Here is a 25,653-nt window from a genome sequence, read left to right as displayed (position 1 = left end):
TTCAAATTCTTAATAATTGTTTTCAGATATTACAAAACCATTTATTAATTGGCGTTTGGCTGTTAGTTGCCGGTCTTCAAGCTCAATTGACTGTTAGCAGCTTTAGTAATGTAACAGATAAAAATAAAGAGGAAAAAGGCAAATCGCCGAGTAAAGTTCGCGATGGAACTTCACGCATTAACTTGATGAAAGTGTAATGAAACTTGCTTTGTTAAAAAATACTATATCTTTTTTGAAAAATATAATAGTTTATATTATCTAAATTACATTTATTTATCATTTACAGTCAGCAGGGTTTTGGCGTTTTGTCAGTAGCTCTTGCTTCTCATGCACTTTCAATTATGAGTGCATTACTTGAAGACGTTTCTGTAGAAGCTACTCAAGAAAATCAACTTCCAGAAGAACCAGCTTCTTTGGAAATTTTAGCAACTTCAACAGCACTTCAACGAGCTATGACATTTCTTCAGGAAGCACCACTTAATCATTTGCTATTTTATTTAGCAACGATTAGTTATCGAAAAGTATATAACTATTTTTTTTATTTATTTTGAAAAAAATAATTATTTCTCCTACAATTTTACATTAAAAAATTTTAGGCTTGTACTTTGAAACGAGTACAAAAACATCCTCAAGAAGGTGATACATTGAGCCAATCAGATTCTACGACTTATTATGAAGATCTTCTGAGCTTTTCAGAAAGTTCAACTGATGAAGGTAGTATTTAATAAGTCATTAACTAACAAAAAAATTAATCCAACTATATTTATTGTTTTCACAACGTTAACTTAAAGTATACGGAATTAATTTACGCATAGTTAAACATTTATTCTTTCATTTAAATAACAATCATTTGTTAACAATTCAATACATATCATACTGATAAGATTTAACATTAATCAGACACTACTTGAAGATCTTTTTCTATTATCATTGCTATTAATTGGCTTTTGTTTGATCTATCTTACTAACTTTCTGGGGTATGTTCACTATGTAGAACAAACTGTTATGTCGGTAGAGGAAGACAGTGAACCTATCTTGGGACTATGGTTTGAAGAAACTTTATCCCCTTCTGAAGGATCACCATCTAATATTACCAAAGAAACAACTAATGAACTCGGTCCTGAGCGCACCACAGCTACGATTGTTCCTGATAATCGTGAACCTCACGGAGTAAGTGTATTTTTATTAGAGCTCTTATATGAATTATTATTCGTTTATTAATAAATCTATTTCCTTTTTCACAGTATATTTCATTAGCAACACAAATATTCCAATTTATGAATCAACATCTTATTGGAAGCCGAAGCTCTTATGTGCGAGAATATGTAGTCAATGGATTAATCGAGCAACAGATGGTGATTCTGGCTGCAATTATTCGAGATTTAGACCATGAAACTGCTAGAACTGAAACAGGTATTAGTATTATTATTTTTATATTAAAGAAAATTCCTTAGAAATCATAATGCATTATATACTATATATCAGTGTAAGAAACGAGGTAAATATGAAATTCTGATTAATTGACGGCCAAGTAATAATACAGCGTAATCGAATCAGAATATAGTGATTAATATTGTTAAATATTCTCTACACTTCAAGGAATGTTAGATTTTAAATTGAGCACTTGAAAAAAATTTTCATTTTAAGCTATGACAATAATAATAATAATAATAATAATAATAATAATAATAATAATAATAATAATAATAATAATAATAATAATAATAGCATCCTAGGACCTCAATATGTCAAGATCTGATAAAAATTTGATTTTCGAAAATCCGATTGGAACTAATTAATTTTCAAAAATTTTCTGAACAGAAAGTTAAAAAAATTAACTTATGTTGTATAATTGTAATTCAAAATAAAAATATTGTATATATTTAATTAACGTTTTCGTAAGATGAAAAATCAAAATTGAATTTTTTTTGGCTCCTGTAAAATTTACTGAATTAAAGTTCGGCAATTTTCTTCTAAGAGCAACAATACGCTCTAAATAAACAAAAATTGAACTTGTTTGGTATATTCAAACTCATAGTTAATTCTTCACAACATACGTTTACAGTCGACGCTCTCTGTATTGGACCTCTCTGTATTTGACCGCTCTCTGTATTTGACCACATTCTTCCTCTGTATTTGACGATTTTACACAGCTCTTATGGACAAGGACCAGTCAAATACAGAGAATGGTCCTGTACGGGTGAGTCAAATACAGAGAGCGTTGACTGTAGAGCATGTATAAACATATGCCATTATCAAAGTACCTAATTCAGAAGGAAAAAAAATTATTGGAATTAAACAAAAATTTTGTTTTGGATGCTTAATGCATTGATACCCAACTTTAAAATGTCGTAACCCACAAAATTAAACAATTTGAATTTTTTAAAAAAATAAATTCATAACAATATTGTGCAGCTCATATTAAAAATTTAGAGATCAAACCACTGTTAAAAATAAACTGTTTTTACAGCCTGCTGTAAAATTTTCTAAATGTGGGTTACAAAATCTTAAAACGTCGATATCATTATAATAATTTTGTTTTATAAGTCGGATGTATAATAATAATAATAATAATAATAATAATAATAATAATAATAATAATAATTTTACAGGGACTATTTCTGTATTTTACGGTGCGACACTTGGTACTATGTACACCGAATTTTCTCAAGCTTTAAGCCGATATACTCACAATTTACTGGCACGTAATACTTTAAGCGAGTCATTGCAAAATACATTACTTCAACACTTGGGAGTGAGTCCATGGGCATCGGAAAGTGGATCATCAGTTTTATGGCCCTTGAAAGTTTATCCTAGGACTCTTAGTGTCTTAGCTCAAATTCTTTTACTGAAACCTCAGTCAGAAAAAGAAGCAGCTTGCATCAGTATTTGGCAGAGATTAATCACAACTTTAATTGAAAATGTTTGCATTCCTCCAATAACACTTGAACCAGAAAATGAAGATCTAAATGTTGAACATGCTCAATTGGTTCTTTTTCTGTTCCATTCACTTAATTTAATGCAAAAAAAATCAGTTTTATTATTAACTGCAAGTGGAGTAATACGGTGTAGTGAAGCTATTAAAACTTCTATGAATGATTCACAAATACTTCATCTATCACGGCTTTTATTACTACTTGAATATATGATGAGACATTTATATGATGCTCCTTCGATGTTGCTCGAACAAGTAAGTTATTTACCGTAATTCAATAGTTGATTTATTATTTATTTCATGCATTTCATTAAAACTTCGGAATAAAGGTTCCTTTTATTTATTTCGAAGTATTTACTTTAATTGAAAAATATAATTTAATTTTTATAAAATATATATCGTAAAAATGCAAAATAATTTAAAAGCTACTTTAAGCTTGCCTGAGATAACAGGGCCACCTAAATAGTAGAAATAATTGTGTGGTAGTAAAAATCTCATACATTTCTTAGATATTAAATAATATATATTAAAAATTATTGTATTATTTCTGGTTTAGGTCCAGTGGAATCTTCTTTCTGCTACAAGTTTAGTACCTGACACAAAAGAAGGAAGTAAACAAGCTGCAAGAGTTTACACTCCCTGGAAAGAAATCGAAGATAATTATCCAAAAAATGGATCACAAGATGAATTTACTATGAAACCACGTTTTTATAACTTAACTAACGCCGACTTTAATAATCAAGATATACCAAAGCTAGATGGATTAGCATGCAATTTTATTTTAGGCACAACAGATAAAATTAAATATCCTTTACTTGTAGAAGCATTAATAGATATTCTTAATGTCATCAATCAAACCAGTATACCAAGAAAATCCCAAACTGATGGAAAAGATAAAATGTCTATTACTGGTTTATGTGGTACGCAGTATTGCTTTTTCATTTGTTGGAGACTTTTATTGATGTTGCCACCTTCAGCAACATACATGGATAAATTAGCTTTAGGCGAAGAGATTCCTGCTGGTCCAATGCTTCTGTATTCTCTTATTTGGGGTCCTCGAACTGCCCATAAAACATTTGCTTCATGGATGAAAGATTGTCTTGTCAAACAAGGAATGTTTACTCAATATGCTGAGAACCTTCTTAAAACAGTATCATCAACAGTTAACTCATTGAAATATGATATAACATTAGCAAAAAACTGCATTAAGATTTTTAAGCCTGAATTGAACCATTCTGATAAAATAATGCCACAATCATCTCTACCAAAGTTAAGTTCACTTACTATTTTAGTTGCAATAATTGGCAAATTACAAGTTCTTATAGATGAAAATATCTCTAAAACGCCAACAGATAACATCGAAACTAATAAAAATCCGCAGAATTCAGAATTAATATCATCAGTTACGAATAAAATGATTGTTGATGTACTTCCACATGTATTATCATTAACGGAAGTAATTTTATCTTCTTGTCGATCTAGTGTTCTTCATCAAATGTATGAAATAACTGAATCAGTTGGAAAATGTAACCTACAAGATTATTTAGTTTTAGACAGCATTATTTGTGTAGCTAACGCAAATTGGGCTACGGATTTTTCTATTGTTACACTATTACCTCTTGGAATTCGTTCTATTTTAGATAAATGGAAAGCTTTGAATGTAACATGTATACCATGGAATACTTATGCAAATGATGTTATTCCAGCGGAAAGTTATATCCTAACAATTGTAAATCATCATATCAGTACATTATCAGAATATGGAATCTTTTCAATCAATCCATCACTTAAAAATTTACTGTATTCTTTAGTAGTTTTTCTTCATGAATACATTAGTCCCATCAACGTACCAGAAAATTCCGAAATTTACAATCAAACAATTGATATTTTAATAGCACTTATTATGGATGCGAGAACTGATTACTTACAAGATATGGCATCAAAAATTTTAACTAAATTATTGGGCCCTATTGAAAGTGAGTCAAGAAAATTAAAAGAGTATCTTTTTGTTCTAAACCATACATACAATGTTATTATTGATTATACAAAGCATAACGAATCTATTAACCTCTCTGTTGATAGTAAAATTTTGAAACAATGCATAAAATATTGGGAACAATTGTTGGATAGTCCTATTGGATGCAAAGCTTTAGATCAATTTTTTACATGTTGTCCCAACCGAACACTATTATCTGTTCTATTATCAATTTCTTCTCCTCAAGCATCTCAACAATTTAACTTTCATGTTCTTCATTTCTTTAATAAATTATTTAAAACTACAGAAACAAATAATGATGAATCATTAGACCGCTTATGTTGTTCGGTTTCAAATCTTACCAATGTTGAAAATGATGTTCTTCAGTCTTGGCTAAGGCATATAATTTTAGGTGCTAAAAATAAATCACCAATTAATATTAAAAGTTGTAAAAATACAGGAACTGCTAGTGCTTCAGGAAATAACAATGGAACATCAAAAAATGATAACTTGAATAACACATCGGCAAATGAGCAAGTAACTTGGCCAACTGTACTATTAAACTCTGCTAACAGCAATCAAGTATCTACTTTTAATGAAGATTATCAACTTACGCAAGAACATAATCAATTACTTCAATCTTTGACAAATTATATTGTCAAAGCCAATAGTACACTCAGTAATAATGTTTCAGCTACTATACTTGAAGCTTTGATACCATGGGGATATCATCTTTTATCTTCATCTATTGAAGGAGCAGGATTTTCTGAATTAATGCAAGTAATGATAACATTGGCAGATACAGGAAATGATGAAGGACATATATTACTTTTCAAAGCAGCAACTGATTGGGTTGAGTTATGTAAACAACGATTAATGAGTAACGATCTACAAACACTGGATAAACCTTTACCTTACATTGAAGCAGGATGGTGTGTTTTAAATTATATCGCTGATATTGTTAATGCAGTTTGTCCTGCACAGTTATTCATGCATGATAGAGCTACAAGTCCACCTTGGGAAGGTGCATCTCCTCTAAATGACTTTAATGACAATGACTGGATGGATGAATTGCCTCATGAAGATGATGATAGTGCTGCAGAAGATTCTGATGAAGATAGTCTTTGTAATAAACTATGTACATTTACAGTAACACAAAAAGAATTCACAAATCAACATTGGTATCATTGCCATACTTGTACTATGGTGGACGGGGCTGGAGTGTGTACAGTTTGTGCTCGAGTATGTCATAAAGGACATGACGTAACTTATGCCAAGTATGGAAATTTCTTCTGTGATTGTGGTTCTAAAGACGATGGATCCTGTCAAGCTTTAACGAAAAGAAGTCCTCAATGTTCAGAGCATCAAGCAGGAAATACTTTAACATATAATAATTCAAATGGAAATGAAAGTAATACCCCGACAGCTAATAGATTGCGCAAACGAGCTACAAGCCCTATTTCTTGTGATGAAAAAATAGATCGTAATGAAAAAGATAAGAAAAAACAACTGAAATTAATTAAACAATTAGAAAATTCAAAAGAATGGGTATTATCCCAATTATGGTCTAGTGGATTGATAATTTCATTAGTAGAACTGACAAAAACATTATTACCAATAGTAAATATTTCTTGTCAAAAAAATTCTTCAGTTGGATGTCACACTCGGGCTCAAATTGCACTTAGACAACTTCACACGTTAGAAAAAAAATTCGAACATACTGACCAATTGATGTTATCAACTTTGGGTTCTCAAGAAGGGGCATTTGAAAATGTAAGAATGAACTATTCAGGTGATCAAGGACAAACGATTAGACAGCTTTTATCAGCTCATATGATAAGAAGAGTTGCCATGTGCTGTTTATCATCTCTTCATGGCAAACGACAACATCTCGCGGTCTCACATGAAAAAGGCAAGATTACTGTATTGCAATTGAGTACCTTACTAAAACAAGCCGACTCATCAAAACGTAAACTTACCTTAACTAGGTTAGCTTCTGCGCCTATTCCATTTACAGTTTTAACTATCACCAGTAATCCATGGAATGAAGACTTTTTAGCTGTCTGTGGTTTAAAAGATTGTCATGTTTTGACCTTCAATAGCTCTGGAATAGTATCAGATCATTTGGTACTTCATCCTCAACGTGAGCCTGGAAATTTTATTATCAAAGCTATATGGCTACCTGGTTCTCAAACTCAATTGTCATTAGTTACTGCAGATTTTGTTAAAATTTATGATCTCAGTAAAGACGCGCTTAGTCCTCAATATTATTTTCTTGTTCCTATTGGTAAAATTAGAGATTGTACATTTGTGCATACGGAAGATGGAGTTTTCTATCTTCTTCTTATGTCATCTGCAGGTTATATTTATAGTCAAGCAATGACCGAAGAAAGTTCTGCTAAACACGGTCCATTCTACGTTACTAATACTTTAGATATTTATCACCCAGAAATTAAAGATTATGGACAAGTTGGTGGTGGTGGAGTTTCCCTTTATTATTCTCATGCACTTCAGTTACTGTTTTTCAGTTACACATGCGGTAAAAGTTTTATTGCACCGTTAAAGAACATGGAGTCAGATATAACAACTGTATTTCAAATAAATTTACAAAATAATAAAACAAATGGTAATAAGTCAAATAACAACCAACCACAACCTCTTTGTCAATGGAGTGAAGTTGCTAACCATCCGGGATTAGTTTGCTCAGTATTTCAAACTAGTAACAATCCAGTAATCTTAATGATTAAGCCTGATGTGATAATGATTCAAGAAATAAAAGTCGTTCCTAAAGCAAAAATAATGGATATGGTAGCTATAAGACATCCAAGCTCTAATGCTGAACATAGAACAACTCTCATACTTCTTTGTGAAGATGGCAGCTTAAGAATCTACATGGCTGCAATGGAACAAACTGGATTTTGGATGTCTTCAAATGTTCAATCTCTCGGCACAATATCTGGTATAAAACAAAGTAGAAAAAAGAAAACAGCAAAAATTGGTAAACCTTCAGGAGTAGTCTCATTTCCTATTGATTATTTCGAACATTGCCAGTTGATGAATGATATTGAATTTGGAGGAAATGACTTACTACAAATTTACAATGTTGCTCAAATAAAACATCGATTGAATACTACTGGAATGTATGTAGTTTCTACAAAAGCTATTGGTTTTAATGTAGATGTTATTAATAATGACCCTACATTAGTTATCACCGGTATAAGAGTTCAACTTGGAAGCCAAGACATTCAACGAGCTCCTCTTTATGTTGAGGTAAAATTATTTAAACATTTATTTTTTACTTTTTTTTTTTTTGTATATTAATATTTACCTTTAATGAAATCGAAATTTATTGATAGGTCTTTGGTAGAAGTATTCGTACTTCTTTGACGCGAAGTCGTTGGTTCGATATACCATTAACAAGAGAAGAAAGTCTTCAGGCTGATAAAAAGCTGACGATTACTTTTGGACTTTCTCAAGATCCAGATGTTATTATGGTTGATTCAATAAAAATGTATGATTTTGATAAATTTTTTCATTTTTTATAAATGCAGTTGAATAACTTAAATATATAATTTTATGTATGATAGATACGGTAAAACCAAAGATGCTTTCGGTTGGCCTGAAGAATCTGATGAAACAACAACCGGACAAACACCAGCGCCGACTGCGAGTTCAATGATTACAAATGAAAATGAAAATGTAGTAGTTGCAAGTCCACTTACACCTCTTGATAAGTAAGTAAGATAAGATTAATTGAAATCATTATTTTACATAATATATACATAAAATCTATTGCACGACTCATGATGCGAAGCATCAGATAGTGCTTCATGATCGAAAAAATTTTTTCGTCTTATTTCGGTAACTATTTTTATTACTATAGCCTTATTAGTTCAAGGAATCAAAATATGTTGCATACTATTGTAAAGATAATTTAATGGAGACAAATTCCATACTTTTAAAAAATTTATTAAGTGCAATAGAAACGGAAAAAAACATCTAAATAGTTAAAAAAATTTTCCTGTCCGTCATGTATGAAACCCTGAAAACACTGTAACTTGCAAAAAAATCTATTAATTGAGTCAAATTTTATTTTTTTTTTTTAATTCTTTGAACGAATTATAGGTCACCGAATGCGAATGGCTAGGTAACAGTGTCGTTTATTTGCAATTAATAATATAAAAAAACCAAATGACTATATGTATATCCATTGTGTACATTTATCCCACTAGGTGATTACGCCTGATACGCATTATTGTCCTATTTCAGCTATTTTATATATTATTTTTTCACATTATTTTATTTCCTTATTATTTCATAATTAAATGAGCATTACGAATCGTGCACTTTTAGATTTTCCAAACTTTTTTTTTATCTATTGTAAATTAACATAAAAAAATTATATTTTTGACTTCGCACTGTGGAAATCAATAATTTTCAAAGAATCGGGAAGTTATTGGTTTCACCTCGATTTTCAAAAAATCGAATTTTCATCATATCTCAACGTTTCAGGGTTCTAAGAAGATATTTGTGTATACGTGTGTGTGCCTTTGTGTGTGTCTGTATGTAAATGTGTAAATATCTGATAACTTTGTAACGGAGTATCCGATCGAAAAGCGATTTGCGGCATCTAAGAAAATTTCGCTGAACTTAGAATTTTCTGTGAATGTAGATCGAATCGACACTCTATCAGAATTTTCTACTCAAAACACAACGTCGATTACCACAATCTGTATAAAAATCGGTTGATTCATTCGTGAGATATCGTTATCAAAAGAAATCTCAAAAAAGTGTTTTTTCAAAATAACTTAAAAAATTTTCATTAAATCAATTATTTCGTAATACATTTTTTTTGTTGAACGTAAAAAACTGCTTCGATTATCGTAAATTGCATTAAAATCGGTTGATTCGTTCAAGAGATATTGTTTACGAAAGAATACCCACGAAAGTGTTTTTTTAATATAACTTGAAAACTTCTTTTTGATGTAATGAATTAACTATTAGTGCTTAAAAATTTGCATCGAACGCCATCAAGTTTATCAAAATCGGTTAATTGGTTCGTGAGATATTTAATTTTTAAATGATTAAAAAAAACGTGATTTTTTAATGGAATTTTTCAATTTTATCAGATTCTTTCTGAAAATTTTAGTAAAACTCTGTCAACCGCGCGAAATGCCGCCAAACATTGTAAAATCGGTTGATTTGTCCTAAAGTTATTTTCAAAAGCTCGAAGAGCTGAAAAACGTTATAATAGGTGAAATTTGGAAGGCTTTACATTTTTGAAATTAGCGGGAACTTGTAGGGATGGACTGTAGGATCAATCATTTAATTAATTTTTTTTATTTGTTAAGAATTGTTATTTCACTAATTTTTATTTATGTTAACAGAATGATTTTTAGTATTCTGGAAGTCCTGGAACCGTCATTTGCTTTATTTGCAAATGATGAGAGCAAATTATGTCTTCGAAGTGCAGCAATAGATGTGGCTTCATGCCTGTTAACATTACCAGTTCCTCCACCAGTTCAAATACGTACAACAGCACTTCTTGCAGCTTTACACAGCACAAAATCAACGTATCATTCTCATAAAGTAAGTTGATTTATCTCTATTCTCATTTACTTATTAATGAACGAAATTTTTTTTTTATTTGTAGGATCAAGTTTTGCTCATGCATGTACTGGAATCATTAAAAGTAATGCGAACGCTTAATGAGACGTGGATGGATGCTGAAAATTTTTACAGGCTTGTACTTATTGTCCGAAGTATTGCAATTGCTCGGCCATATAATCTAACTAAATTTGCTGAGCAAAATACAACAAAATCTATTGATGAAAATAGTTTACCTATTTTTGAAAATAATCGTATAGCTTTTTATAGTCAACGGTCTCGGGTAGATAATGAACAGCATTTAGTTTTACAGTTAGTAGATGTTTTTTGGATGCTTCATATGGCTTATCCAAAAAATTTAGCTTTGGGACCTGTTGTAGTTCCCGGTTTAACTCATACTGAAGCCGTCACACATGCTTTAATTGAAATTATTCATGCATTTACAATATGTGATACAGAGTGGAATACAGGTATTGCTGCCAAACTATATATTCAATTTCTGTTATCATCTGATACTGCTGTTAGCTTTAGTGCCAAACAAGCCATTGCAAAAGCTTTAAAACCTCGATTTAAACGAGGTAGAGTTTATGTACCAAGCCCACCATATTGTGATACACCGGGTGCGGCCGCAGACATGGATGAAAAATCAGACATTACTTCTACATTACAATCGCAAGGTACTAAAAATCATGGAAATCAATTTGATGTCGAGACAGTTGAACCTGTGGCACTTCTTGAAGCGAACTCAAGTCAAGGTAATGGAGTCCTAGCTCCAAGTTCTTTAGAAACGCTACTTGAATCAAGAAGGTTACCGCAACTTCTTGAACTTCCAGCCGATACTGATGATGAAGCTATGGTAGAATTAGCTATTGCTTTAAGCTTACAAGACCATGAAAGTAGTGCCGATTTACAAACTCTCCAACAAAATTTCCAACAAGGATTGATTAATCTTCAAAGTATCCGAAGTATTCAAAATTTAAGTAATTCTGCTTTACAAAATCTTCAAACTCGAGCTATGCCAGGACTAAGTCACGTACGTGAATCAACTTCAAGACAAGATCAAAGTCATTTTTCCAATTCAAGTACCTTCACTGGAGGATCCGATGATGAAGGATCGTCAGCAGCTGCGGATAGTACAACTTTGCGAACGTCTCTTGCTGAACAAGTGAGAAGTACTGATAGTAAAGAAAGTGAAATTGGAAGTAGTGAAAGTGGCGGTAGTGCTATGGACAGTATAATATGTAAGCAAAATACTTCAGAAAGAACTTTAGCATATGATGATAATAATCCAGAAACTATTCCCCGCACAAGTGAGGAATCATTAACACACGTAGATGTAAACTCTTCGAATATTCCTGCTTCTTTGAATATTACTGCACAGAATGAACAAGAACAAAATACTGATCCAGAAATTGAAGTAACAATTGAAGTTATGGTTAAACTTCACACTGTGCGACTTTCATTACTAGAAAAATTAACTCAATTTATACCTCAGTTAACTAATGTATCTGGCGTTCTCTCTATCCCTTTTATGCAAGTATTACTGGCTTTAACATCAGATTTGGATGGTCAAGAAGAAAGTGATTGTCGTAGTATTGAAAATTTAGTAAATGTACTTGTAGATGAATTGAATATGCAAAAACCTGATATTACAGATATTCATAAACGCAGCAGAAAACGAGAAGTTCATTTAATTATAATGCGTTTACTTAGTGTACTGATGTCAAGATCAAAATGCAATAATAAATCACTGGTTGAAAATTCAAATTTCATTCCGCAAATCACAGCTAAAATCCTTAATAAAGCCGGAGTTATTAATTACTGTTTGATATTATTGAAAGCTTTATTGGAATATTGGAAGACAACTTCAACCGAAGACAGTGAGCCTGTTATGGGTGGACAATTATTGAAAGAACATTTAACAACATCACCACCTGACATGTCTCCATTTTTTTTACGGCAATATGTTAAAGGACATGCTGTTGATGTGTTTGAACCTTATCCACAATTATTAACAGAAATGGCTTTACGATTGCCATATCAAGTTCATAAATACGGAGAAAATATTTCTGTACATCCATCGTTTGATCAGCAGGCTTGGTATTTCTATTTGTGTGAATATATGATGCTTTATCAAACTCCGTTTATCAGACGTCAAGTGCGGAAACTCTTACAATTTATCTGCGGTAACAAAGAAAAATATAGACAATTGCGTGATTTACATGCTCTTGTTTCTCATATGCAAAGTGTTCAACAACTTTGTAATTCTGGAGGATATGATCCTTTCCAAACACATCTAAATTCTATTAACTTACCGTATGATTCTTTGGTTGAACTAATGGAACACTTAAAGTGCTGCGTAGAGGTAGCAACAAGTCGAACAGGAAACTGGCAAAGATTTTGTCTAAAACAAAATACTATACTTTCATATCTTTTTACAATTTCAACCTTAATCAATGAAGGCGTAAGTCCTACTGTTCTTCAACTTCTTCAATGTGCTATTTGTTCTTTAACTAAATTGAAAGATATGAAAATAAAAGAATCTAAATTGGTATCAAATTCGAAAGAACGCAGAGATCGTGCTAAGTCTGAAGATTCAGATATAGAAGCCAAGTTCGAAGAATCTCAATCCGTTAATTTAGTAGAACAAATTCAAAAACAAATATCGCCAACATTACTTATTAAATTTATCAAAACTTTTTTATTAGAAACCAATAATACCAATGTTCGGTGGCAAGCACATTCATTGATTTTAGCTGTATATAAAAATAGTGGAACATCTCAACAAGAAGCTTTATTAGACCTGTTTTGGAATTTATGGCCACTTCTTCCTGTTTATGGCCGTAAAGCAGCACAATTTGTTGATCTTCTAGGTTATTTTTCTTTAAAAACTCCTGATACAGAAAAAAAAATGTATTCTTACATGGAACAAGCTATTACAATTCTTCATACTCAAAATCAATTACTTTCTTGTCATCCTAGTGCAAATCTGTATACGATGCTCGCACAATTTGTAGAATTAGATGGATATTATCTGGAAAGTGAACCATGTTTAGTATGCAATAATCCCGAAGTACCGATGGCTACAATTAAACTTTCTTCAATTAAAGTCGATTCTAAATTTACTACAACAACACAAATAGTCAAATTAGTATCTAGTCACACCATTAGTCGAATAATTTTACGTATTGGTGATTTGAAAAGAGTAAAAATGGTGAGAACTATAAATATATTTTATAACAATAAATCTGTTCAAGCAGTTGTAGAGTTAAAAAATAAACCAGCAATGTGGTACAAAGCAAAAAAAATAACACTTACACAAGGACAAACAGAAGTTAAAATGGAATTCCCATTACCAATTATCGCATGTAATTTAATGATTGAATACGCAGATTTTTTCGAAAATATTCAAGCTTCTTCAGAGACTCTGCAATGTCCGAGATGTTCTGCTAGTGTTCCAGCTAATCCTGGAGTTTGTGCTAATTGTGGTGAAAATGTATTTCAATGTCATAAGTGTCGAGCTATTAATTATGATGAGAAAGATCCATTTCTATGTCATGCATGCGGTTTTTGCAAATATGCTAAGTTTGATTATACTTTCACCGCTCGACCGTGTTGTGCTGTTGATCCTATAGAGAATGACGAAGATCGAAAAAGAACAGTAGCTACCATTAATACTTGGCTTGAAAAGGCTGATCGAATTTACAAAACTTTAACATCTAATAAACCTACTTTAGAGATGCTTTTAATGAAAATAGTGGAACATAAACTAGATAGAAACATTGAAGAAGGTATTCAGGTATCGAATAACATTCAAGTAAACCGAACAATACAGTTACTAGCTCAACGATATTGTGGAGATTGTAAAACTTCTTTTGAAGAATTAAGCAAAATCATTCAACGAGTAATTGCTTGGCGTCGAGAATTAATAACATATGACAGAAACCAAAGAGGAGCTCAGAGTTTCTGTAGTAAATCAAAAGTAAATAGTGTTATTAAAGAAGAAAATAATGTCTCACAAACAGGAAGGTGCTATGGATGTGCATCTGCTGCCACAGAACACTGTCTTACGCTTCTTCGTGCACTAGCTACTAACAACATAGCTAAAGAAGTCCTCTGTAATAAAGGTCTTGTTCGGGAACTAATTGATCATAATTTATGTAAAGGAACAGTACAAACACAAGAAGATGTACGGCAATTACTCTGTTTAATCACACGAGACAATCTACAATCAACAAAAGAACTTTGTTCTCTTTTAAAAAATCGAGTGAATATGACTTTAAAAAATCGAATTACTACTTTAGATTTAGTTATGGAAATCAGATATGAAATGGCTCTTCTTGCTGCACTATTACAAAAGGAAGATTCTTGTTGGGAACAAAAATTGCTGTGTGTAACTCAATTATTCCTTATGGCTTGTAAAGAATCTAAAAGTCCAATTATCATGGAAAATCTAATTTTACCTTGCTTAAAAATTTTACAAGATCTTATTAAACCTGATCAACCTATGTCGAAAAAAAATAAAGATAAAATGATAGAATCTCTTGCAACTGTACAACTACCTGAAGGAATAAATATTGACGTAACCAAGTGGCTTAGTAATGCTTCAAGTCACAATTTCAGCGAATGGTTACAAAAAATGCCATCAAAAAAATCAAATATTTCTTCAAATAAACCTTTAAAAAAAGATGAAGCTCGAAATTTATATTTGATTGAAAAATATGCACGTCGTTGGTATTATCATTGTTTAAATTTAAAAGAAATTCAACCTCTTCGATTAGTTAACAGTTCGTGGTTAAAGGAAGTTATTTTTAATCCCAGTTCAAGACTTGCTCGGCAAGTAGCTTGCAATATGATTGAAAGTATTTGCCAAGGTACAGAACGTAAAAAGAAAGTTTTAGTACTATTAATTAGTTATCTTGATGAACTAAAGTTTTCTGGAGAAAATAGTGCCGAGTTTTTGTCATTGTTCCAAAATCTTATTAGTCAAGCACCATGGAAACAATTTTTAGCTATACGCGGGGTAATGGTTAAATTGGCTGATTTATTAATGGACGAAATAAAAGAACTACATCGGTTAGAAGAATCTACCTTAACAAGCGATTTAACTCAAGGTTATTCGTTAAAAATGATAACAGAATTATTAGCTTCATTTTTAGAACAAGAAAATATAAAACAACAGTATAAAGGTAGATTAGTTGGCGCAGTTCTCAATGGATATCTTTCTTTAAGACGCTTGGTTGTACAAAGAACTAGGCTTATTGATGATACACAAGAAAAACTTTTGGAATTGTTAGAAGAAATGACTTCAGGAACAGAAGAAGAAACAAAAGCATTCATGTCTATTTGCGTAGAAACTGTACAAAAATATAGTCTAGAAGACGTTACAACACCAGTATTTGTTTTTGAAAGACTTTGCTCAATAATTTATCCTGAAGAAAATGATATTGGAGAATTTTTCTTAACTTTAGAAAAAGATCCACAACAAGAAGACTTTCTTCAAGGAAGAATGCTTGGTAATCCATACAGTAGTTTAGAGCCCGGCCTTGGTCCATTAATGAGAGACGTGAAAAATAAAATCTGTCAAGATTGTGAGCTTGTAGCTTTACTTGAAGATGACAATGGAATGGAGCTCCTTGTAAATAATAAAATTATAAGCTTAGATCTTTTAGTTAAAGAGGTGTACAAAAAAATCTGGGTTCATGAGGGAGGTGAATGTGATGCTATGAGAGTTGTTTACAGAATGAGAGGTTTACTGGGTGATGCAACTGAAGAATTTGTTGAAACGTTAATTGTTAGTTCTGAACAAGAAATAAATAACGAGGAAGTTTATAAAATGGCAAATGTACTGGCAGAATGTGGAGGACTTGAAGTAATGCTAGCTCGTTTAGCTGCAATTCAAGATGTTAATCGAGCTCGGCCACTTCTCCAAGTATTGCTAAAATTATTCAGATTGAGTGTTAAAGTTAAAAAAAATCAAGAAGTTTTGAGTCGCTCTGAATTAGGAGCAGTTACAATATTACTTGAAATACTTCAAAAATGTCTTGCTACTGAATCTGATAGCTCTCAGGCTAAAATAACTGAACAATTATTAGATATTATGGAAACAATACTTACCAATGCCACTTCACAATCTTTAAAATCTTTCAAAGAATTTTCAAAAACTTTGGGTGGACCAGAACATATTGAAGCTCTTCTTTCTTGCACTCAGTCATCAGCTGTTAGACAAAGTACTAATGTTTTAATTCATCTTGCTCGAGTTCTCGCTACTCTAACATACGGTAATCAAGATAAAATGAATATTCTATATAATTATTTTAAGCCTGTGCTTAATTTTTACGAATTTGATTATGAGCATACAGCTGAGGATGAACAAAAGTTGGAATTATTCTGTGTATTAACCCAGGGAATTGATCGAAATGTAATTGGTAACACTTTAAAAGATTATTTTATTGATATGGGTATTGTTAGAGATGCTTTTGAATATATAACAGTTTATGCTCCATGTGTAAAGCCTACACTTTTACGTACTGACAGTGATGAGCTGAAAGAATTCATATCAAAACCAGCTCTGAAATACATTCTACGATTTTTAACTGGTTTGGCAACAGATCATCAACCGACTCAACTTACTGCATCTCAAATTACAATAAATATAATTCATAGACTAGAACAAGTATCATCTGATGAACATGTTGGATCATTAGCTGAAAATCTTCTCGAAGCGCTGTGCACAAACAAGAAAGTTGCTAAATTAATTGAAGAAGCTCGTCAAAATACTCGTAGTGAAAAGAAACGTTTAGCGATGGCAATGCGAGAACGTCAGCTTGGCGCTCTTGGAATGCGAACAAACGATAAAGGACAAGTTACTGCTAGTGGAACACTTCTTCAACAAATAGAAGACCTTGGAGATGAGACTGGACTTGTGTGTGTAATCTGTCGCGAAGGATATAAATTTAAGCCAAGCATGGTTTTAGGAATATATACTTTTACTAAACGTTGCAATATTGAAGAATTTGAAGTAAAACCAAGAAAAACTATTGGATACTCAACAGTGACACATTTTAATGTAGTTCATGTTGATTGTCATATGTCAGCAGTTCGTCTAGCACGAGCCAGAGATGAATGGGAGAGCGCAGCTTTACAAAATGCAAATACTAAATGTAATGGTCTTCTTCCACTTTGGGGACCATTAGTTCCTGAATCTGCATTTGCTAGTTGTTTAGCTAGACATAATACGTATTTGCAAGAATGCACGGGTCACAGAGATATATCTTATTCATCTACGGTTCATGATTTAAAACTTTTACTACTTCGATTTGCTCAAGAAAAGAGTTTTCATGATGATACAGGAGGTGGAGGGCCCCAGTCTAATATGCATATAATACCTTACCTAATACATATGGCTTTATATGTCATGAATACAACGCGAGCTAGTGTTAAAGAAGAACAACAAATGATGAACTACCTGAAATCGCCTTCATCATCTGCATGGCTAGATCAATGTTATGAAGCTGAAGGACCTTTGTATCAGATAACACTTTCACTCATTGTACATTCGCCTACTTTATGGAAGGAAAAAAGAATAATACATTTACAAAGACTTATTATACTTGCTCATCAACGGCACATTTCACCTTCCGGTCCAACAAAAACAATTACTGACATTACTGTGAAGGAGTATTCTATTTATAAAAGTATTTTCATCTACTTTGGTCTCATTGATGCAATTTACGCAAATTTCTTTAAGGACGCAAATTCATCTGCTAAAATTACATCATATCAACAATGGTCCACTACTCTAGCTGACTATATTCGAGAAAACGATGAAATTATGATAAAAGCTTCAGAACATGTTTTAGCAAAATATCGAGATGAATTATTACCCTGCAGTTCATTTAACGAATTTTGTGATATTGTTGGTAAGTATTTTTTTGAATTGATAATTTAACATGTGATTAAATTTTTTTTCTTATAATTTTCAGATTTACATGGCGATATTCCGGATTTACAATCATATATAACTGATTGTTTAAAAAAGTTAGCTTAAATGAATGATTTAGAAATCCTAATGTTACTTCAAATATATTTCAATTGATTTGATAATAATTATGGAAAAATTATTTAATAATTATAAATTATTTGTAACACATTATTTTATTCATATTAATTACAATTTTGTTTTGAAAAGAATATCAATCTGTTCTTCAATAAATTTTAATTTAATAAAACGATGATATATTTGTATCATAGAAATACATTTTGGTGTCATTTTATTTTTACTGTTCTTATATAATCTGTACTGTTATTTATTATTAGAAAATTATATTAAGAAAATCTCGTATATTACATTTTGCTTACTGTATCCCAAAGTTCATATTTTTAGGTGACACTTTTGTAATTATGAATGTAAACAAAAACTTAATGATGATTTCGCGATGTAAGTGCTAATGATGTGTTTAAACAAATAAAAATTGAAATTTTATTTTTTATTTGTGAAATCAGTCAGCTTTAGTTTAATTAAATACAGAAAAAAAAGTGAAATTACAGCATATAGTTAATTAATTAGATATTGGAGATTATAAAAATATAAAATAAATTTTCTGTACTAGCAAAATTTACAGATTAAAATGAACAACCGTTTCCATTTGTTTCTGTTCTCGCACTCATCAAAATAAACCATGCTATCTTTGTTGCACTTATACGGTTAATGAAAACTTAAAATTCAATTTCTAGTTATCAAATAAAAATTAAAAAAAAAAAACTTACTAGGGAATAGATTCATAAATAATCTATCGAATATTAAAGCGTTTTTTTTTTTTAAATTCTTATTTATTTAGAAGAAATTAATAAAACTGCAATTCCAGGGAACGTCTCTTATGGAAAATTTCATACGATCTTTTATTAAAACTGAATGGTCTATGTATCACTTTTCCATAATTTAATAGTTTTATCAGCTTCCAGAGCTGCTGAGGCGATAATATTGTCGGTTGGGTGGCATGTTGTACAAAGCACAACATCTGCAAAAAATATTAAAATTCAAAAATTAAATTAATAAATAAATAAAAATCATATTAGTTCATATTGGTTAATCATTTTATTATATAATAGAAAAATTAAAAAAAAAATCTAGACATCTGTGCATAACTAAATTAGTAACTAAAAAGATTAGATAATAATGTATATTATTTACGAAATTTTTCTATAATTTATATAACATTTCTTAGTGTAAAATTTGTAATACTTTTTTTGATAATGTGTGGATTCTTAAATTTTTTTGAATACTTTATTTTAAACTTTTATCAATAATTTTTAAACCCGGGGTGAATAAATAATTATTACAATTTAAACGTTTGGGATTTTTTTTTAAGTTTAAGTAGTGTTCTCTTTAGCAAATTTTTTAAAATATCTGGGTCATTTGTTGAATTCTTATAATGATTCATAGTTGCAAATGTCAACCACAAATTTTTATATTTCTTTTTTTAATAAGATGGTTTATTTATTAAGTGCTTATATCTTGAAAATACATTTCCGAAAAGAATATTACATACTTTAGACAGTAAATAAGAAAGCCTCAGATCTCATGTTTATTGACCTCAGCCAACATGTGATCTGAGACATTTCTTATTTTACTGCCCTAGGTATGTAATATACTATTAATGAGCTAATTTTTAAAAAATAAGAAGAAAGTTTATTTATAGATTAATTAGATCCCAACAAAAAAATATTTTTTTTATTATAATACTCTAATAACAAATTATACAACTTCAAACTTAGAAAATCATTTTTTCAATATTATTTAAAGGGGAAATAAAAAATACACCTATAAAGACCATTTCAACACATTTCAGCATTTTTCAGAATTATAAACAGTTGATTAAAAGTTAATTAAATACTGAAATTCTGTTAAGAGTAATAATTTGGCAGTAAAGAATTTCTAATTAGCATTCGGAAACCGATAACAATGGTGGGATTGTGTTAATGATAGTTTTACAGACGTGCCTACTGCAATGGCAGTATAAAACTAAAAAAATCTTAATACTTTCATATCTACATATTCTTTGAGAATCTACATTTACTATATTTATCCCCTTATGCATTTCATAAAATAAAATAAATAATATAATAAGATAAGTCATACCTGTATGACCTTGAAGTTTTTGAACAACTTCTTTTGTTTGTAAATTCCAAATGTATACCATGTTATCTTCTGATCCGGAAACAATCCACTGAAATATAAAAAAATTTAATTCATTGATCGTTACATTTAAATAGTTTTTTACTCTAATAATTAGAAAACTGACAAATTAAAGTAGAAATAGTTTGCCAATAAAGAAGAAAGCAATAGATTTTTTAAAAATGTGTTAACAGAGATCATTTATGTGGAATGTTAAAGCTTAATTAAATTCACATGTAGATTTTAAAATAATTTTAGTACCACAAGTGTGCTTAAGCTTTAAAAATTGACATTCAACAAACGTTAACCAAAACTTGGAAAAAACCCCTCGGTGAATTATTATAGTTAATATTATCGTCCATAGTTATCATAAATAAATTTTTTATCTCAGGAATGTGGACAAGATAGGATCATAATAACAAATTACATTATTATTTCTGCGACGTTTCGGTCATTTATTTGACCTTCCTCAGGCATCTGAAAATTTCACATGTTAATAACCAACAACATAACATAACAATTGTTACAAATACAATATTTACCATAATACGAATTCTAACAATCACTATCTTACATTGCTCAGTTGCCTTAGTCATATAAATCTTTACAGAATTAATAAAACTGGTAAATTTATTAATTAATTACAAACTCCAGAAATAAAGTCAACACGACACTTATCAGTTAATTGCATGGCACACTAGCCCGCCTCCAAAACATATCAGAACATCTACAACGCACATATGCCAACGCTAGCAGCTGTCAATTTCGCTACAATGAACAACGGCTCAGCTGGTTATATAAATACAATACTTTTCTGATTTAATCTTAATAGCATAAAATATTAATTGGTTATGTCGCTACTTGTCACAGCACGCATCACATCAGTTGTCTACCCAGGCAGATCGCGAATAGCATGCTTGCGCTTTTACTGATCGGCAGGCTTAGGCCATTTTCGGTTGCCAGACGATGCGAGACTCATTAGCTGGAGTATACTATAGTTGCTAAGTTTGCTCAGCAGCAGTTAGCTTACTGCACTTACCGATCTTTGTCCTAAGATTTTGGAGCCACAGCCCTTTTAATTCAGCATTGTCTTTCTGTGATAGCCTGTTAAGCATAGTTCTGGCCAACATGGTCGCAAGTTCAGTTATTACGTTCAGATGTTTTATTTTTCAAGAGAACTTTCAATAAAGAGAACTTGAAAAATAAAACATCTAGTTTGGGTAATATGAATAATAGCATTAAATATTGTCAGTTTCCTTATGTAGCAGAACTATCACAGAGAATAGATAGGTGTTTTATAGGAACGAATGTGAGATTAGCATTTTATAACATCTTAAGAGCGAATTCCATCTATTCGAAGTTACAGTCAACGCTCTATGTATTTGACTCGCCCGTACAGGACCATTCTCTGTATTTGACTCGTCCTTGTCCATAAGAGCTGTGTAAAATCGTCAAATACAGAGGAAGAATGTGGTCAAATACAGAGAGCAGTCAAATACAGATAGGTCCAATACAGAGAGCGTCGACTGTAAAAGATCCAGTAAGTAAACAACAACAAGCTGGAATAGTGTATAGAATACCTTGCTCATGTGGATTGTGTTATGTTGGACAAACCAAACAATATTTAAATAATAGAGTAAAACAACATATATACGATTGTAAAAATATTAACGTAGTAAAAGAGAACAAAACGGCACTAGCAGCGCATTATTTTGATCAACATCATAATTTCGCGTTTGAAAATGTAGAAATTTTAGACAAAGAAATTAATTGGTGGAAGCGTAATGTAAGTGAAATGATCTTTATCAGAATAAATGATACTGTGAATAAAAGAACTGACACTAATAATTTAAATATTTTATATAATGATATATTAAGAGATTATAAATCTAAAAGAAGGAAATAATTTTAATTATAATTGTGATTTGTATAATTTTCACATTGTAAGGAAAGTTGATATTTATTTTGTATTTATATTTAATTTGAATTTAATACTTAGCGCGTTTGGCGCTAGTATAGATGACAGATGTTTTTAGATTGTATAGTATGATTCATGTACCTAATGTTTTGGAGGCGGGCTAATTGGTGCCATGCAATTAACAATTTTTATAAGTGTCGTGTTGACTTTATTTCTGGAGTTTGTAATTAATTAATAAATTTACCAGTTTTATTAATTCTGTAAAGATTTATATGACTAAGGCAACTGAGCAATGTAAGATAGTGATTGTTAGAATTCGTATTATGGTAAATATTGTATTTGTAACAATTGTTATGTTATGTTGTTAGTTATTAACATGTGAAATTTTCAGATGCCTGAGGAAGGTCAAATAAATGACCAAAACGTCGCAGAAATAATAATGTAATTTGTTATTATGATCCTATCTTGTTCACATTCCTGAGATAAAAAAAAATTTATTTATGTTAACCAAAACTCCAAAAAATAAAGGTTTAAACTACAGAAAATATGAAATTGTTGTTCCCTCCATTAATAACTAAAAAATTATTAAAACTTATACAAACCTTGCCGCCGGTGACAGAAAAATTGGCAAATATGCAGTATTTTTCATTACGATGGCTTGTGTAAGTTTTCAGACATTTTCCTTTGCTATAATCCCACAATTTAAGAGTATTATCCAGTGTAGCCGCCAAAATATATTTCCCATTGGGAGAAAATTTAACGAATGATACTGGTGGATTATCGTCATCAATAAGAGTTTTCAAACATTGTCCAGATGCAGTATCCCATATACGGCTATTTAATGATATAATTATACTTTTTAAACTTGAAAAAATCAATAGAAACGATAATTTATAATACATTAAATTTTTAAGTCAATTTTACCATAATCCATCATAACTGCTAGATACAATTAAGGATCCATCTCTATTGAAATGAACAGCACTTACGGGATCAGAGTGAGCTGGTAATGTTTTTAAACACTTTCCTGTTCTAACATCCCAAATTCTGACACTTTCATCAAACTAGAAAAATAATTTTTTAAAAGGTTTTTTTCACTATTTTTAATTTAATTATAGAAAAAAAAAAAAAAACTTACTGAACCAGAAACAATGAGATTGGATTGAGGATTAAAATTACAACAAAAAACGTAGTTACTATGACCTTTCAGGGTTTTTAAGCACTTAGCCTGAAATATGTTATGTATTATTGCATTGTGATTTATGATTAATATCTAGAAAAAATGATTTTAAAGTCAATACTCACCGAGCTTAGCTCCCATATTTTTAGAGTTTTGTCATCAGAAGCAGAAACTAATAATCGGCTATCACTAGACCACGCTACATCTGAGATTCCTAACTTATGTCCTTGAATAGTTTTTTCAAATTTTCCATCATAAGATCCCCATATTTTGATAAGTTTATCAGCAGCTGAGAATAATAAAATTCAGGTTGATATATATAAATATATATATATATGTATTTTGTGGGTATCAGAACTTTTTTAAATTCGAGGCTACGATATTAAGAATACTCTTAGTTAAAATTTATGAGTCTACGCTGGTGAACAATTAAAGACGAAAATATAAAAATTCTAAAATTTTATCAACTGATCAGATATTAGTTAATCAATGTTTAGTTTGACATCATCGTTTACTTACATGAACTTGCTAGCCATTCTCCGTTCGGACTAAATTTGACTGAAGATACAGCTTTGGTGTGTCCAGCGAGTGTATATTTCAAAGTATAATTGGGTTTCTAATGGATAAAATTGAAATCCAATTAATGTTTGAGAAAATTTAGAACTAAAATTATGAAATTGAAATAATTTTTCTTACAACAGCCGAACTGCCTTTAGTCCCAGTAGAAGGTGTTGATGTTACACTATTTAATGATTGGTGAACTGGAGAGGGTCCAAGAGGTACCATTATTTCAGGTTAATATCTAAGAACCAAAGAAAAATTATTAGTTTCATTGCAATTAAAATGCATCCACATATAAATGTCTTGGCAATACTTTATGCTCATAATCGTAATTTTGTTCAATTATTGTGAGAAATATTTTAATCAGCTCATTAATTTGAAAAAAATTAAAAGAATAACTTTCGAATAACCTTGTTCACTCTCTTCTTTAAAAAAAATGCTATAACGTAGTTACTACACATGATAAATTTTGAAACCTTATTATTTACTGTCATTCAATGTTTCAATTTTTTATTGACAACTATTGACTTTTTTGCAAAATATTGTTAACATCCAAATTAGTAAATTATATCATTTCTAAATAACTCATAATACAAAAATTACATCGATTTTGAAATCATGTTAATGACTTGGATTCTTAATTTTTATATTTGCTGTAAATGAAGGAAACGGATTTCTCAATAAATAAAAATACAAAACATGATACAAATTTCGAAAACGATTTAAAAAATCGATTCACATTTAATAAAATTCGATTCTTTTCAACTGTCGTAAAACTTATTCGAACCGGTACAAAACTCAATGAAAATTGTGAGTAACACTTACTAATGTTTATCAACACTTGATGTCTAATTGAAAATCGCTATAAAAATCCATTTAAAGCCTAATAACCAAACCGTTTAGAAACATAATAATACTCGATATTAAAATAAATGCTAATATTTTTAATTTTATTCAAATTACTGTAGATTTAATAAAAAATTATGTTAAAATTAACTTTTTTCAAAAAAAAATGTTAACATACAGATGCTTAAGATTAACTCGATTTCAATTTCAGACAATAAAATTTTTTTTGATTATATTTAAATGACTAGTTTACACTAATGGTTGGAAATACCTTTAAAGTTTATAAATTATTGATGGTAAGAAAAACTTAGTTTTTATTGTGATAAAATAAGATAACCTTTTAGTTTTAGATGAAAAAACGTAGTTTTTAATGTTCTCAAGCTGGTGAACAACATAGTTCTATTTTATGTGTGTGCATACACGGGCATTGGAAACAACGTAGAAGATTATTGTA

The 25,653-nt window shown here is 30.5% G+C and overlaps 2 protein-coding genes across 5 annotated transcripts in view; one reads left to right on the top strand and one right to left on the bottom strand.

Moving 5' to 3' along the window:
* LOC123272697 (E3 ubiquitin-protein ligase UBR4) overlaps positions 1 to 19,002 on the top strand; it is a 52,619-nt gene extending 33,617 nt beyond the window's left edge. Inside the window, exons 5-16 of one of the 2 annotated variants that reach the window (XM_044739661.1) lie at positions 27 to 193; positions 287 to 521; positions 597 to 714; positions 1,016 to 1,170; positions 1,245 to 1,413; positions 2,613 to 3,190; positions 3,492 to 8,180; positions 8,267 to 8,421; positions 8,498 to 8,644; positions 10,298 to 10,499; positions 10,564 to 18,439; positions 18,503 to 19,002. In XM_044739661.1, the coding sequence (XP_044595596.1) occupies positions 27 to 193; positions 287 to 521; positions 597 to 714; positions 1,016 to 1,170; positions 1,245 to 1,413; positions 2,613 to 3,190; positions 3,492 to 8,180; positions 8,267 to 8,421; positions 8,498 to 8,644; positions 10,298 to 10,499; positions 10,564 to 18,439; positions 18,503 to 18,567 (14,556 nt within the window). In that variant the 3' untranslated portion in view covers positions 18,568 to 19,002. Of the gene's footprint in view, positions 1 to 26; positions 194 to 286; positions 522 to 596; positions 715 to 994; positions 1,171 to 1,244; positions 1,414 to 2,612; positions 3,191 to 3,491; positions 8,181 to 8,266; positions 8,422 to 8,497; positions 8,645 to 10,297; positions 10,500 to 10,563; positions 18,440 to 18,502 lie in introns of both variants that reach the window. The other variant, XM_044739660.1, reaches the window with a different exon arrangement.
* A 177-nt stretch (positions 19,003 to 19,179) lies between these two features.
* Positions 19,180 to 25,645, bottom strand: LOC123272709 (protein will die slowly). 3 transcript variants are annotated; one of them, XM_044739703.1, is made up of 9 exons: positions 25,471 to 25,645; positions 24,489 to 24,594; positions 24,312 to 24,408; positions 23,918 to 24,081; positions 23,751 to 23,840; positions 23,537 to 23,676; positions 23,215 to 23,446; positions 20,659 to 20,746; positions 19,180 to 19,537 (listed from the first exon to the last, which is right to left on the bottom strand). In XM_044739703.1, the coding sequence occupies exons 2-9, from the start codon at positions 24,576 to 24,578 to the stop codon at positions 19,437 to 19,439; spliced, it is 1,002 nt and encodes a 333-aa protein (XP_044595638.1). In that variant the 5' UTR covers positions 24,579 to 24,594; positions 25,471 to 25,645; the 3' UTR covers positions 19,180 to 19,436. The 3 variants fall into 3 exon arrangements, with proteins under 3 accessions (XP_044595638.1, XP_044595639.1, XP_044595640.1); XM_044739704.1 differs by having other exon boundaries at positions 25,537 to 25,645; XM_044739705.1 differs by lacking the exon at positions 25,471 to 25,645 and adding an exon at positions 25,179 to 25,299.
* Between the last annotated feature and the right edge of the window lie 8 nt (positions 25,646 to 25,653).

Source organism: Cotesia glomerata, linkage group LG10, assembly GCF_020080835.1.
Source record: "Cotesia glomerata isolate CgM1 linkage group LG10, MPM_Cglom_v2.3, whole genome shotgun sequence".
Taxonomy (NCBI): Eukaryota; Metazoa; Arthropoda; class Insecta; order Hymenoptera; family Braconidae; genus Cotesia; species Cotesia glomerata.
The sequence above is the reverse complement of the archived record's forward strand: the minus strand, read 5'-3'. Positions and strand labels throughout refer to the sequence as shown.

Excerpts from the sequence above, each read along its gene's own strand:
- LOC123272709 (XM_044739703.1), bottom strand. The coding sequence starts at position 24,578 with ATGGTACCTCTTGGACCCTCTCCAGTTCACCAATCATTAAATAGTGTA. Across the intron at positions 24,409-24,488 it reads CTAAAGGCAGTTCGGCTGTT|AAACCCAATTATACTTTGAA; the intron begins GTAAGAAAAATT and ends TTTATCCATTAG. Across the intron at positions 23,677-23,750 it reads ATCTCATTGTTTCTGGTTCA|TTTGATGAAAGTGTCAGAAT; the intron begins GTAAGTTTTTTT and ends TTATTTTTCTAG.